The 15,297-nt window shown below is 37.9% G+C and overlaps 1 protein-coding gene across 3 annotated transcripts in view; it reads right to left on the bottom strand.

The window, feature by feature from the left end:
* Positions 1-15,297, bottom strand: part of ITGA6 (integrin subunit alpha 6) — a 43,090-nt gene that overhangs the window by 2,263 nt on the left and 25,530 nt on the right. For 2 of the 3 annotated variants that reach the window (XM_039555445.1, XM_019290462.1), the window contains exons 7-24: positions 15,098-15,291; positions 14,876-14,964; positions 13,974-14,101; positions 12,177-12,272; positions 11,634-11,695; positions 10,185-10,342; positions 9,076-9,225; positions 8,207-8,322; positions 7,123-7,312; positions 6,954-7,037; positions 6,673-6,752; positions 6,440-6,517; positions 6,237-6,339; positions 5,187-5,360; positions 4,086-4,184; positions 3,608-3,718; positions 3,426-3,524; positions 2,977-3,102 (exon numbers count right to left, since the gene is read on the bottom strand). In XM_039555445.1, coding sequence (XP_039411379.1) covers positions 2,977-3,102; positions 3,426-3,524; positions 3,608-3,718; positions 4,086-4,184; positions 5,187-5,360; positions 6,237-6,339; positions 6,440-6,517; positions 6,673-6,752; positions 6,954-7,037; positions 7,123-7,312; positions 8,207-8,322; positions 9,076-9,225; positions 10,185-10,342; positions 11,634-11,695; positions 12,177-12,272; positions 13,974-14,101; positions 14,876-14,964; positions 15,098-15,291 — 2,137 coding nt within the window. Of the gene's footprint in view, positions 1-1,391; positions 1,522-2,976; positions 3,103-3,425; positions 3,525-3,607; positions 3,719-4,085; positions 4,185-5,186; positions 5,361-6,236; positions 6,340-6,439; positions 6,518-6,672; positions 6,753-6,953; positions 7,038-7,122; positions 7,313-8,206; positions 8,323-9,075; positions 9,226-10,184; positions 10,343-11,633; positions 11,696-12,176; positions 12,273-13,973; positions 14,102-14,875; positions 14,965-15,097; positions 15,292-15,297 lie in introns of all 3 variants that reach the window. The other variant, XM_039555446.1, reaches the window with a different exon arrangement.

Here is a 15,297-nt window from a genome sequence, read left to right as displayed (position 1 = left end):
CAGTTAAAGACAAAGGGCATGCTCTGACTATCCATGGTAATCAAGTATCTTAAAAAGATCCCCTCCAGTACAAAGCTGTTCATTCATCTAATGAGGACATTTAGTGCTACACACAGGAAAGCTGCTTCTCCTGAATCAAAGGTATGTACTTCAGTCTTCCTGTATGGTGACATGATTTACCCTTAAAACCCTACAGAAAGATTTCCAGAACATTGAAGAAAAGTTACTCTAAGGGCCTTGGTTTTCAAAGCACCATTTCAACTTCAGTCACCTGAACTAATTACACATGCTGGATTAGAAATAAGAGTCTTGCTTAGTTTGCCATGGGAAGTCATGCTGGATGAAATCTATAACAGCTTGTTTGTGCTATGCAATTTTTTATTCGAAGCCTCTGTAAAAACTGATTTTGGATATCAAGGAATGGACTAAAATTAATTTCCAAAACAAAAAGGAGCTATGGCCACAGTATTACAAAGATGATGACTGGTACACACTCAGGATCACTGAGGTCAAGATTCAGGTTAAGAGACATTGTGCCATCCAGCTGTCATTAGACACTGCTGGGGGTAAGAAAATGTTAAAGTAGGCACGGTTTTGTTCATAGTATTTAGGGTGCTGGGATTTTGGTTCTCTTTGGTCAATGGTTTGGGGTTTTTTTAATATTAGAACTTACATGGAACTGAATTTTTAAAAATTTACCGTGAGCAAAGACCAAATCTTTAGCCATCTCATAGTTTCATTAAACACTGTTTTGACGTAATTCATTAAGAACTCCTCCCCACCCCCTCATCCCAAGCATCACTTATGGATACAATGTACATGCATGTAATTATGTTAAGTGGAGTAAAGGTTGCTGGAAGCATAAATCATCATGCATCTCTAGGAATACAGCAAAGTGTATTCCTAGAGAAGTACATCTTAGAACTCAGGTAAAAGAGATGTTTCCACAGCAATAAATTCTCATTATGAAAACCCTTCTCCAATGTAAGCATCATGTACCTTTCAGCATGCACTAAAGGTTAGTAAAGCAAATTTACATATTGTCCATGTAGTCTTATCTTTACATCTTAACTCTACAGTGTTGATTCCCATCTTGCAAGCTTAAAGACTTATTTGTAATGTTAAAGCATAAATTTAAAAAAATACTAAACCCCATTGCAACAGATCACCATGTTTTTTAAAGAAATAAATAAGCAGCATTTTAGACCAGGGTAAACACCTCTGTGTGTCCACATGCACCAAAAGCTGAAAATCTGTCAACAGAAGGAGCAAGCAAGTATGATAGCTTGAAATCCAAAAGTTAATAGAACTTATGCAGAAAAAGCTTCATAGTTAGCCACTGCAACCATAGCATGTGCCACAGCTAGAAATTAAAAAATATCATCAGTTACCAATTACAGAAGTAGATCAGTACTATGCATCAGAAGTAAGCCTCTCTTTATCAGATGGCTGAGCATGGATCTCAGCCTTGTGATATGTGGCATCGTAATGATCTTTCTTATTTCTCTTGAAGAAACCACACTACAAGGAAGCAAGGTATTGAGTCAATTTTTGTGGACTGGAAGAAGTCAAACCGATTAAAAGTGATTTAACTCTGTGAACTGTCTTCCCATTATCTCTTCACAGGCCAACCAAAAAAAAAAAAAAAATCATCACAAGAACTCAGCTGTTTCTAGATCTGAGAATTTCTTGGGCTAACTTCATCTATATACAGTACCAGAATAACCTGAGTTATTAACAGAGTAACCTGAGAATATTATTTTAGAGGCATTTTGATAAATTTGTAGGGAATCCGTTCGGAGTTTTTTTTAAGAAAAGCTACAATAAGTATGTCCATAGCAAGTGAAGGTGGCTGTAAAGAGCAGAAAGAAGCCTATACAGAAACCTGTTCGTGGCCTAGTGCACAGGACAGACAAAAACACAGAGTGTAAAACAAAACCAGTTACTGCTTTGACCTCTTCAATACAAGCTTTTGTCTTAAACCAGTGATGTATCTGTCTTTGCAGTACAATGTTTGTGCTTCACAGAACAGCACAGTCTGTGCCATCAAAAACAGCATTTTACACTGTGTGTGCATGCGAAAAATGTCTGTATTTTCATGCACAGTAAAACGCTAGTAATTAAGAACCTAACAGCCCACCCAAAGTATTCATTCCTCAGGAATATTTGCAGGAGCAGCTGGGCATTTTTTTAAAAAATAAGGAAATTAGAACTATCCTATGGGAAGTAACCTGCAGCAAATACCAGTTCCTCAAAGCTAACTGCTGCAGTTTCAGTGGAAAAAAACTGACAGGCTATTCTTCACCTCCTCTTCCTTAATAACCTTCTGCTATCCCATAACAGCAAATGCTAACTGCCTACACCTCTAAAAACTAAGAATAAAAGGACTGCTCTGGTATATTTGGGACCATAAATAATTGGCATTTTTACAACGGTCACTAGGTACTTGATTTTTTCTTTTGCAAATAGTTAACCATTTTTTATACCTCTTTTTTTATTCTTTTAAAGTTTCTAAGATAAAAAAGCAATAATACAGAAATTCACCAGCACACTTGGCTATGTATTAATACTGTGCTTTTGGTTATTTTCATCTGCTATCAGTTTAATGGTAGTTCTGATGTTATGAGAGCAGAGCCCTGCTAAAACATTTGTAAACAGCTCACATGAAGTTTTACCCCTAACTGCAGAGGCTCCCATTAGCTGCATCCATCTGTATCAAACTATGGCCTCCGAACATCTGTCTCAAGTTTTGTCCAGAGCTCAAAATACTTCCTTTTGAGGATGTGAAAACAGAAAAATTACATAACAAGTCTGCCCATACAACCATTTTCATTCCAAATGTTGCAAAACTGAGAAACTGATAATGTATGTTTTGTGCAGTTTTGCCCTATTTTGAGTCCCAAATACTTAATCAGTTTGCTATCTTGTCAGTTATACACCAAAAAATAAAAAACAACCAGATGAATAAAAGCTCACCTTCCATAGTAAGAATACCAACAGAGCAAGCATGAGTATTCCAGCAAGGATAGCCACCGCGATGATCCACCACGGAACTCCTGTATAAAGGGCTACCGGTTTTGCAGGAAATACAGTAACACGCACCTAAAGGACAGAAAATGTGCAGGTGGAGGGAGTATATCAGAAGGTACATGTTTAATTAGAAAGCTGCAATTTATATAGTCTTATCTCTTCTATAACAAAATGTCTTCTACAAAATGCTTTCAAAGAAAAAGTTCCCACTGGTATAATTTCAATATGGTAATAAATTTTTCCAAACCCCTAAAAAAATGATCAATAATTCCAAACTCGGTTGAGAAGTTAAACTTCTAGCTTGTTTTGTTTCAAATTTGTTTCATTCCTGGTCTCTGGAGATAAGCTAGAACAATCACAACCATAACGTGGTTAGCATTAAACACTGAACCTACCTGAGTAACTTCATTTGTGAGTTTAACATTCTTAGCTGCAGCAGGAACACTGATAGAAGCCCTAACAAGAATGTCAAGGTAATTCATTGTGGAGAATTCCTGTTCCAAAATAAAATATGAATATTAGACACAGAACAGGAAAGAACTCTGACCTTTCAAAAACAGCAGGTAAGAGGACTTACCTCTAAGAAAGTACTGTTCCACAGTCTGGAACGCAGCACAATGGATGCCTTGCTGTCAAAACCCTTCAGGGGACACTTTATGTCCACACACCGTGCATTCACATTGCAGTTCTGCAATTACAGATTTCTACATGTAAATAAGATCACATCTTCACAGATTGTTTAAACCTCACCTCAAGATTAAAAACTGGATTATATGCATAATACTTACATGCAAGAACTACTATCTGTTTCTACTGACAGCAATGGGAAAATACAATGAAGATGTTATTACTTGCTTATTTTAATGTAAGTAACTATGCAGATATTATTTCCTAGTTCTCTCTCACAGTATATAATCTAAATGTTCAAATTTTAAAAGCATTGACACTTGGTTATATAAGAGAGAATTTCTTGCACTCTGCCAGACTCAGAAAAGCCCTCTTTCAAGTGCAGGGGGAAGTATCTGACAAGAATATAGTTGGTGCAATATCCTTACCAAGGTCTTGTATTTTCTTTCTGAGAATAAAGAAAATGCCTTGCTGTCTGTAATCTGCTTCTCTGCAACCTCACGCTTCCTTCTTGAGTTATGGGTTTCCTAAAAGGAAAAAAAGAAGTAAAACACTAAAAGTAGTTTATCATAAGAATCTTTTAATTCATACAAGCAGAGAAACTAGAGCTCAGTGTTTTCTTCTTCCAAAATCAGCACATGACTGACAGCATTATATATCCCTACTTACCTGCATTTACTGCTAAGAGTAAAATTTGAGATTACCTAAAGAAAGGCCAACAGACTATTTTCATTAATAGGGCAAGGGGAGCTTTATAAAGCTTTCAATGCTATTTCCATTTTTATTTCTAGATAAAGGGTATTAATGGTACTATGCTAAAAGAGTAAAAATGTTCTGAGGTCAGTAGATACAGGGTTTTTTAACTGTATACTAATTACACTCACTGCAAGTTATATTAACTAATGTAATGATCTGACAAAAACAGGTTTATGTGCATGCAGTTTTAATGGTGGAAAATAAGATCATATGGGAGGAGTTTCTAAGATTATATGAAGAAGAAAAAAATGTGGTTCAAGTTTTAGAAAAAAAGATCTTGCTAGATAGGCACAACCCAGGGCTATGAAAATTGCTTTTTATTATATTTGTTGTAAATAAATAAATTTAAGTTCAAGCCCTTTGTCTTTAAAAAAAGTACATGGAATTTAAAAGATGTTTACAGTTATTTATTGTTTTTCCAGTCAAAACTCAGATGTTTTTATTACTGAACAGTTCTCAATAATGCTGATGAAATTTGTTAGAACAATCAGCAGTTTCATCCTGTATAAGAGCATATAACAACAGCGCCCATTGCAAAAACAGTTACCATGATGTAGCATCTATCCTTTGGCATATTAGCCTCATTAGCTAGTTATTAGTTATGAAGTCTCCTAATAGGCTTAATCACTGATACATTGGCCATGTATTGTGCTTGTGAGCTTCTTAAGATAAAAATAAATCCTTCTAGAGGCAAGCTCTGATGACTTACTCTCACTTGCTATGGGGTGCCTTCATGTTGCACCAATTCAGGAACAGAAGATAGGGTAACATACCGCAACATGCAAACTGTTGATTTCATTCTCGGGTTGACAGGAGACTTTTTCCAAGCCTTTGGAATCTATTTTCATCAAATAAAGCAGCCATTTGCCATTACTAATTTCTTTTGGCCATTGGATATCCAGGGAAGCAGTGCCAAATGTTTTCAGTGGTCTGCCCAAGTTAGTTACCTGTTAAAACAAACAAACTTTCTTTGAAGTGTGAAATACTTTTTAGAGGGGTTTTCTTCCTGGAAACATTATTGACTTGGACAAGCTTTAAGCATGCAGCTAACAGGAATACATAACAGGATTAGAATGCCCCAACATGAACTTTTAGTTGTTGATTTTTATAAATCTATGTTCATGTGAAACAGCAACTCCAGTTTTGGGTTAACAAATCAGTCAGTTGCATAACTGAGGCAAACTGCAAGTTTATGAGGAACAAGAGAGAGAACAAGTTCTTGCTCTTGTAAGCCTGGAAGTTTTTTCCCAACCTCTTTTTTACTTGCTTAGTGTTACTGATCATGATAGCAAGTTCTAGATCAGATATTCTACCTGCTGCTGCTATAATACATGCATGCAGGTACAGAAAGAAGTAAAGGATTGACAGAGATGGACTCCTTGAGGTATTTTGCAGAAGACCAAGACACTGAAATAAACCCACACATTCAGAGGGGCTCTCGCAGCATCTGCTTGCGCTGGCTCTGTCCTCAGCCTGTTCTTGCACCAGCCAAAGCCTGGGCAGGCCCCAGGCAGGTTCTGCTTTAACTTCTGTTCCCTCCCTGCAGGAGCTTTTATGCCGCACAACTGAATGTGCATGAACTGCTCCAAAGAAAAAGTGTGCAGGCAGCCTCAGGCCACTTCCTCAGAATATGATCATAAAACATCAGGGTCTAAAGAAGCTCTAGTCCACAGTCAAACTGCATGTTCTGATCAGGAAATCAGGATTTTGGGACAAAGAAAGCCAATTTCAATATAGCAACTTTTATAAGTATTCATATGCATAAATCAAGAAGCTGTGCATTTGATTAAAAGCAGCTGTTAGAATTAATCTAAATTACTCACTCTGAATTCATACTCTATGAGGTTTCCTATATCATCTTCAGATTTCATAGCACTCTCACCAATGATGTTACCTCCAAAATATACCTGAGAAGGCTTAGCAACTCTGTTGACGTGGGGATGGGAAACAGGAATAATCAGATATTAATGAGTCTGCAGCAAAACTGTCCCCAGACCCCCCAATTTGTCATGCTACCAACACTTACCCAGTGAGTGATAAAAGCAATTCAAGAACCACTTTAGCACTGGCTGTAATTGGAGTCAAATTAACTTGAGTGCTTGTTCTACAATGAAAAGGAAACAATGGTGTTTATTTTACAGATTTAGCGGGTTTCTCTTTACTATTAAATTACTTCAGTGAATCAAACAAATGAATTCAAAATGTTTACAACTGTATATCAAAGCACAGTGCAGGTGCACGCACACAATGAAAACTTACGTTTCCAGCTTCAGGTTAATGTCTAAGTCTGTTGTATCAACATTAACTTTAGTGGTACTTAAGATCAGATAAAAGGTTACCTAAACAAGAACGAAGATAACAAAATATATGAGCTCTTTATAAGATACATTGATACATGACATTTTATAGAAATGCACTATTAAGTTCTAGAGTTAAAAAGACAGATTCAAATCAAATTTCCAGTTGCAACACACAGAAACTTTGGATGACTGCAGTCAGGAATGAGATTTTACAACTTAAGTGAAGTAAGTGCAACTTACATTAGAATTTCTTTTGAAAGGATTTCCAAGTTCACACTCTGCTTGAGAACCATTTTGGTTAGCACCACATGTTAGCTGTTTTTCCTGATTAAAAAGAATACATTTACAAGTAAAAGTATGTTGCAAGTATTTTACATTTTTCAGTATTTTTTCTCTTAAAAATACTTACAGGATAACCCCTCATCTCTCTGAATGCAGAGTATGTCAGACTGTCTGGAAAAGTTGCAATTAGTTTAGCTTCATATGCATCTTCACCATCTTTTTGTGGATATTTTACATCAGATGGATTGTTTGTCACTGTTATTTCCAGGGCAATATCTTTCTGGTCTTTCAGAACAAGCACTGGCATGCCATTTTCACTATAGAAACAGAATGTACAGGGTTGTGTGCATTAGGAGAACAAACGTGTATACAAGTTTGCTTCTTACTATGGTTTGTTCAAATAGAATTTCCTCTTATTAGGGGAGAATTACAGTAAAACTATAAACATATGAATAGTCATAGGTTTTTTTCCCCACACCAGTATTTCATCTGACAGTGATGAGTTAAGAGGACCAAACAGGTTGATAAATCCCTCAAGTAATCAGCAGTTTATAGTATTTCTGAACCAGCACTTGCATGTGACTCATGTAGTGCTGAATTTTCTCCAAATCAATCTACTCCCTGCTTTTTTCTTGTGAAGTATACATGGGTTTGGCTTCTGAGTGTGGCACTCACTGCTAAAGGTGTCTGACTGGTGGCAGTAAATAAACATACTTCCTTCTGTTTGTTTTACCCCCGTTCTAATTTCACTGTCCTTCTAGGAAGGAGAGATGCAGCAGGAGTATGTGTTAAAATGAAATGATTACTCTGTTTCTCTGTAACAGAGAAACAAGCTTCTCTTGGGCTGTTAGACTATACTATATCAAGTTGTCATACAGTCAAATTTCATCTGCAAAATAATTAACAGTGTCACACAATAAACTGCTGCAAGGCTGGTTTAGAATCTCATTTCTCCAGGTGTTAATTTTTTTTTTCTTTTAGCCCACACGTGCACTACTGTGGCCACTTTGTATCCATGCAACTCTGTACCACTTTTCTTCTCAAGCTCATCCCATCTCCCCCCATTCCTCACCCTGACAAATCAATACTTCTACCAAGGGCTGTTTGCCAGACAGAACAAAGCTGCTCTCGTTCCCAAAATCCTCTCCTAAAAGTTCTTTTAAGCACGTGTTAATAATTTGAACTTTAGAAATATGTTAATCAAGACTTACAGTGGTAAATAGGTGAACCTGTCTTCATTTCCCTCTCTTGTACAAAACCGGTACTGAAGCTTAAGATTGCTGTGACATTCATTGTCTTCTCCACATCCTTCTTTTAAGAACTCCACCTAAATAAAACCAAAGCAATTTTACTGCCTGACACACAATAGTAGCTTAAAATGAGATTTCTGAAGCACATTGAATAAAGCATCTACATGGAACTCACAAAGCACTTTTCTGGACAGAGTTCAAATTTTAACCTGACTTTTAATTCTTGCCTGTTGAGTTTTTCTTTGTGAGGTAACAGCCCTTGATGCTGGTAATTTAGAACTTTATATGTGACTAAAAAGCAGAGTTGGATAATTCTAAGTGAGAGGTATACTTCTAATGAGGAAATATATCTTTAAGTCTGATTCTTCAATAAGCATTGAGGAAATGAGAACTTTTAAATGAGATATTCCCTCCCTTTTATGTCACTGCTGCAGTCATTGCTCAAATGCTGTTACAGCATCCTAACAGTGGAAGAATTAGAGTGTACATTATCTTGTTATGTGGGACAAGTGTTCCCAGCAAGAGATAGTGGATTTCCATTTTTAATCAGAAGTACATTTTTTAGGAGTACATACTCCTAAACTTGTTGGGTGAGGGAAGAAACCTAGGAGCTATACCATCTTCACTTTTGTTGCAAAAGAAACACAGCCCCTAGTTCATAAAGTGTTGTAACAAGTTCAGAACAAAATATAAAATAATAATCCAATTGTTACATGTCCAGTGCCCCCCCAGTTATTTCCTTTGGACATCATTTAGTTTTCTACAGTCTTTAAAATTCAGTTATTTGTAGAAGTGCAGATTTATGCAAATATATGATATCAAAGGCTTACTTTTGTGATCTCTGTTTCAGATTCATTTGAATTTAGAATTGGTGTAAGATCTGGAAGTGCAGTCTCTTTTCTCTTGGATGGTGACTCCAGGCCAGCGATTTTAACACTGACTGATATTGGAATGGGACGTAGCTTATCTTTAATTTTTTCCTGTTAAAATATTTTGAATTGCATAGTTAGTGTACGGTGCAGAGAAGAAAAAACAACACAGAGATGAGCTTTTGATACTATAGAGAAATCCAGCATTTTCTAAACATGTGTAGGAACACAAAGAGCCCAGCCTTACTGTCTTTTTTTTTCTCTCTGGCTTCCCAGTCTGATGATTTCTCTCACCATTAAGAATTGCTTGGAACCACAGATGATAATTCAGGCAGGTGAAATTCACAGCACTACAGTACAATAACACACTGGAACAGGCTGCATGGGGCTCTAAGTAACATGGTTTAGTAAAAGGTGTCCCAGCCCATGGCATGGAGTTGGAATTAGATCCTTAGGGTCCCTTTCAACCCAAACCATTCTATGATTCTATTCTATTCATAAATTAAAGCTCTTTCATCTGCTGTGGTCAAAAGCTGTGGTCAGCCTTGGAGGCTGACTCGTTCCTGCTGACCCACTGAGGGGGAATCTGTTTAGCCTCTGGGAGCACCTTTTAGCACCACTACAGAAGCCAAGTCAAGATAGCACATACCAAGCTTTCTTGCCCTGCCCATTCATCCACTCCAAAACCCATGGGTTAAATTTCTTTTCCTAAACAGTCACACTATAAAATTGTATAACAATTATTTCTGTTGGAAACAGCTCTCCATTTTCGGCAGTTAGTCCCTCTTTGTTGTTCTAGATTAGTTCAGCTCTGTTGACCTGCAGAGTGTGCTGCAGTGGCTACAACTTATCCATACTTTGCAAGAAGGGCAACAGGAGGAAGAAGCATGTGTGCAGTAAAGTACTAAACTATGGTGGGTGTCTATTTTTGAAGCTTTATATTGCATATGACTTTTAAATTATATACAAAGTTATATACAAAGGTTCCTTCCATGAGGCTGTAAAAAACAAGAGCATTCTTTTGATTCAAGTGGATCTAAATGAAACAGAAATAAAGTACTCTCCCTTACCTGCAGTACAAGCTTCGTAGTCACACACTCCCATGAGTTCTGTCCCCTCAGGGTTGTACTTGCAGTGAACTGATCAGACGAGTGGTCAATGAAGCGCACCCTGGAGGGCAGGCCCAGCTGCCGCCTCTCGTTCTCCACTTCAAACATGTAGTTGATCTCTGTGTGAAAAAATAAAGTAGGTCACTATAAAAAAAAAAAAAAATCATTGCCATATTAAAAAGTACTTTAATTTCACCAGCTATGATCTTATAGTATTATTCTAGAAGACTGTTCCAGCCAGTGCTGGGCTTCATAAACTGTTTTCAGTCATTCACAAAACTTTCTCCTGTTTTGTCCTGCCAGTTTTGTCCTGCCACAGTTGAGGGCCAGGTACCCTGTGCGTGAATCTAAAGAAAATTTTTAAACCAAATCCTGTTATTCCCTAAGTAAACCGTTCCCTTAGGAGCATGCGGGGCTGGCTGGGGGAGCTGTAATTGCTGTGTGGAGCCAGCAGATGGCTGAGGTACCCACTGTAAATACCCCGACTCCACTGGGGGGGATTCCTGTCGGGTCCCAAGTGGCACCTGAAAGCCAGCAAGATTCTGAGGTCAAGGTACACTGTTAATTCTAACACTGAGAGCAGAAGTGTGACTACAGCTGTCTAGTTGTGTGATGAGGCATTTTCTTCTAGATCTGAACTTGGTGCATCTTCTAATGATCACTTCACCAAGCTAATTCAGTGCTGCACAGATGGGAACAGCACTGAGTGGGCCAAGGCACTGAGAGCTCCAAGCACTTCACCTGCTGAAGAACCAGGACCTCATTCAAGCACATCCTTTGGATTTTAAAAGTAACTGAGAAACTCAAGACAACACAGGAGAAAAAGGGGCATTTGGCTTAAAATTCTTCTCATTTCCCCTCAAAATCCTACACAGTTCTCCAAGAGGTAGCAACAGGAGCATTGTAACAAGTGCTTTACATTTTCGTGGCACAATCTAATTGTGGCACAGTCTTCCAGTCTTCTCCTATTAATGCAGATTTTTTTATTCCAGTTACTGACTTCCACAAAAACATTTTCATGAATATGAGAGGTTCAAAGGGTAAGCCTCCAGTAAGAAATAATGCTCACTATGGATATATGAAAGGGGCTTTTAAAATTATTCTCTAAAGCAGCATTATCCTAGACAGGCAAAATGGTTTGGGTCTGTATAGCAGCCATTTGCTCACTGGCAATTATAATACTTCTAGAGCTTCAGTCTGTCATCCACAGAACAGCTTAACACACCAGCATGACTCTAAATACAGATTGTGCAACAGCTGAGCTTAGCACTGAGTCACATTTTAAATTTGTCAGTCACTGTCTGAGATGAGTCACTATAATTTAAGTAATATCTTTCCATGATAAGCTCTAAAGAAAAAAACAAAACCCATGTGACATACATATCAAAAATATTTCTCTTCAGAACTTACTTATTCTGGGATTTAAATCTCTGGGGTTTGCAGTATATTTAAAACATGCTTTCACATCCATCCTGTAAAAAGTGCCAAAAAATTAGTATTAACTTTAATGAGGCATAGTCCAACAGAATGAAAAGTTTTAACAGTGCATTGACTGATCTTATCAGTCTTATCACTGTGGTATTTGCTGCTTGCTAGACTGAATTACAAAGTAAGAAAAAATGGTTAATAAACAATTAGAAAAACTTTCTAGGATTTGCTCTTATGTCTCTACTCAAGAGAAAGCTGTTCAAGCCAAGATACCTGTGTGAAAAGTCTGAAGAGGCAAAGTGACATTCATTTTCAAAAACAAGTATTATGACCAGAACATATTCCACACCTTGTCTTTAGCACAGTAGCCGGAAGAAATTCAGGAGGTCAAAATGATCATATGCAGATACATTTGCTTAATCTGCATGACTCTCACATCCCTTCACTTTAACATCATCACTGAATGAATTTTGACAGCAGAAAACTCCATACACCAAGGCTTCTTACAATTTTCTTTTCATTTACCTTATTTCACCAGGGTCCTCAGGGTTCTTTTTCTTTAGATCAATTCTGTCAGGCTGTACTGTAATGTTTCTTCTAATGCTTATCACAGGCCGAGATCTTCATTTGGGGGAAAAATGGGGAATAAAAAAAAAGGGTAAAAAAGGAAGTTGTTTCTGTTAAGATTAATGAAATAATTCATGTGAGTATCAGATTCCCTCCACACCTGCACTGATTGGCAGCAAAGACACTCCAAGAAGCACAGAATTTGGCTTTGATGCTGGTTAGAAAGAAACCCAAAAACTATTTAAAGCTAAGCAAAGCAAGTCACAGAGAACAACTACAGATCCTGAGGGGGAAGCGGGTTACACTGATGTGATGAAGATGTTGTCATTTTATACACTTATGAAAAACAGAAAATTCAGTGGTGTTTTCTACCATCAGTAGTAATTCAGCCCTTGTGAACAACTATACGTACTACAGTTCATTCAGATTCACATTCACAAGAGTTTTAATATGGAGCCTGGGTAACTGTGGGAAATGTTTTCATTTCCTGATTCCTCTGCATGTAGGCTGTAACCATACTTCTGCCTGACAACTTTTCCTTTCTCTGCCTTTTTTGGAAGAGAGAAGACATTTCACATGAACAAATGAATGAGCTGAGCCTGTTCTCATCAGAGCATCCAAAGGTTGTTTAAATAGCTGGTAAGCCACCTGTTCCATTTAACTGGGCCACTCCTTTCACTGTTTGTTCACCTTAAGAGGTTTTTGTTCTCACCTTGGTAAAAGTTTTTGTCCTGCCTTTATCAGCAAAAGATTAAGGCTCCTTTTGAGTAAGCAGAATGCTAAATAATCTCACCAACTCCTCTACCACCTACTCTGTTCTTTTCCACAAGCCACATGAGTTGCTTTTCTTGGGTGCTGTTCCAGTGTGTTTAAGAACATTACAATTACATACACAGACACTATACACCTTAGAGATGGGAGCATTGTAGGAAACTGTAGGAAAGGCTGTTCTGCCTGAAAAGTAAAGTTGTTTGTCCCAGAATTGAGATAACCAGTTTTGGAGTTTCTGCTTCTCCTCCTTTGGGACCTGAAAGCAACCACCAAAGACCTGAGCTTGATGAAGCATTCACAGTTCTGATACTGAGACAGTCTCCTCTTCCTGCCCATTACTAGTGATTCAGCTCAACTGTACCTTAAACTGGGAAAAAAAGTAGAGGTCTGAAAAGGACTGTGACTTCATCCCTAATGAAGGCATATGGTACAGAAATCCCAAAGGATCTTAGCTGCAGGGCTTCCTCACTGTTTCATGGACCCCAGTGCAAGCTCAGCAAGGCTGTGTGTGCTTCACTGGTTTGGACCCTCAGCTACAAAAGGGGGGGTTGGTTCTGTTTTGTTCTATCTTCAGTAAAGCACAGTCAGATTATATAAGGGCAGGAAACGTATCAGGTAACTTCTCCTTAAGGAATTACTTATCACTCTTAAATTCCACTCAAGGACACAGACATCCAAGTTACAACAGGGCAAAATTAAGGTGCAGTTACACTGCCCACATCAACACTCTACAGGAACTGTCCACATTCACCCTCTTACCCTGTATTGATTGTAAAGCAGGTTCTCAAGGGGAGGAGGGAGATAAAGTAACAAACCAATTTATGGAATCGCTGCCCTTCCCCCCACTTTCCCTCAAAATTTCCAATTTCTGGTAGAAAAAGTACACTCAAGACCAAACAGCTTTTTGTTACTTCTAAGCAACTTATTTTTAAGAAACTAAAACCAAAGCCCTGGTGTAATTAGTTAAGGTTCTGTGTATAATACCTGTACACATTTACAGAATCTGACAGGGAACCAACAGCAACATCAGGGTAGGAATTTTCATCCAGGTCCATGTTTCCAGCAACAGAGTAACCAAAGAAATTGGTGTTTGTTTTTTCACCATCAAGAATCTAAAAGGTAAACAGATAGAGGGAATTCAGACATTTAAAAGTGACAAAGGTGAAATAAGTAACAAGTGGACATAACTGTCTTATGGCCAGAGACAAAAGAGGGAAGAAATACAGTGAAGTAGGAGCTCTGAAATAGGATCTCTGCATTCAGTTCAGCTAAAGGATACTGAAGTGCCAAGATGATTTGCTTTCCTTCCAAGAAGTTACTTTGCAACAGCAGTATGTACCAGAAATTACTGATCTGCAGAGAGCTTAGTTCATCTGTATTTACAGTATTTATGGACTGTAGACACTGGAAACAGAAAAAGTATCCTATAAAGTATTCAAGCAGTATTCTAGGGAGTATAATCAAGTTCCATTCCCACCTTGCAAACTGGACACATTGGTCCTCAAAAAAAAAAAAAAAAAAAACAAACCATAAATATTATTTAAGAAGAAAGTGAAACAGTAGTAGTGAATGAGAAAACAAAGAAACTAATTGTTTTCAAATCACCAGATTTATTTTTTTTAAAAAACAGAATTTATTTATCTACACACCTTTTTCCTTCTGCACATATTATTGGTGCCAATGGATGGCCTGGCCCCAGAAATAAAAATATATATTAATATCAAGAATTCCTAATCTTTCCAGTCAGCAGTGTAATCTTTGAAGGGCCCTGTGACTTTTCTGCATACCCGCTACCCCAATAATAGCAATGGAAAGGAAGAGGGATAGCCCTGTCATTCCTTTAATTTTGTTCAAGACTGATTATATAGTAAAGGTTATTTCATTACCTGTGCTGGTTTTGTGTTTATTCCATTCTCGGATCCATGATAAATGTATACTTTGCCAAAACCATCATATGGAGCCCCTACTGCAATATCTGTTGAAAATAAGTTGCAACATCTAAAATCATTCCTGCTCTTTCTGCAGCATGCAATCAAAGGATAAGATGTTCCAAGTCTGGCCTTGCCAAACAATCTCACACATTTTTATTGTCATCGTTTTCCACTTGCCTGGATATCCGTCCTGGTTAATGTCCCCAACATTTTCAACTGCAAGCCCAAACATGGAGCCAGCGGTTCCATTTAAGCGAAGAGGCTTCACCCCTGCCCATTTGCCTTGGCGGTTCATGTAGATGTACACAGCACCCCCGATGTCCCCACTTCTGTCGAAGTACTGCGGGGCCCCAACAACGATGTCCTGCCAGCTTAGA

Source organism: Corvus cornix, chromosome 7 (assembly GCF_000738735.6).
Source record: "Corvus cornix cornix isolate S_Up_H32 chromosome 7, ASM73873v5, whole genome shotgun sequence".
In the NCBI taxonomy this organism is placed as follows: Eukaryota; Metazoa; Chordata; class Aves; order Passeriformes; family Corvidae; genus Corvus; species Corvus cornix.
This window is presented reverse-complemented; position numbering and strand designations above follow the sequence as displayed.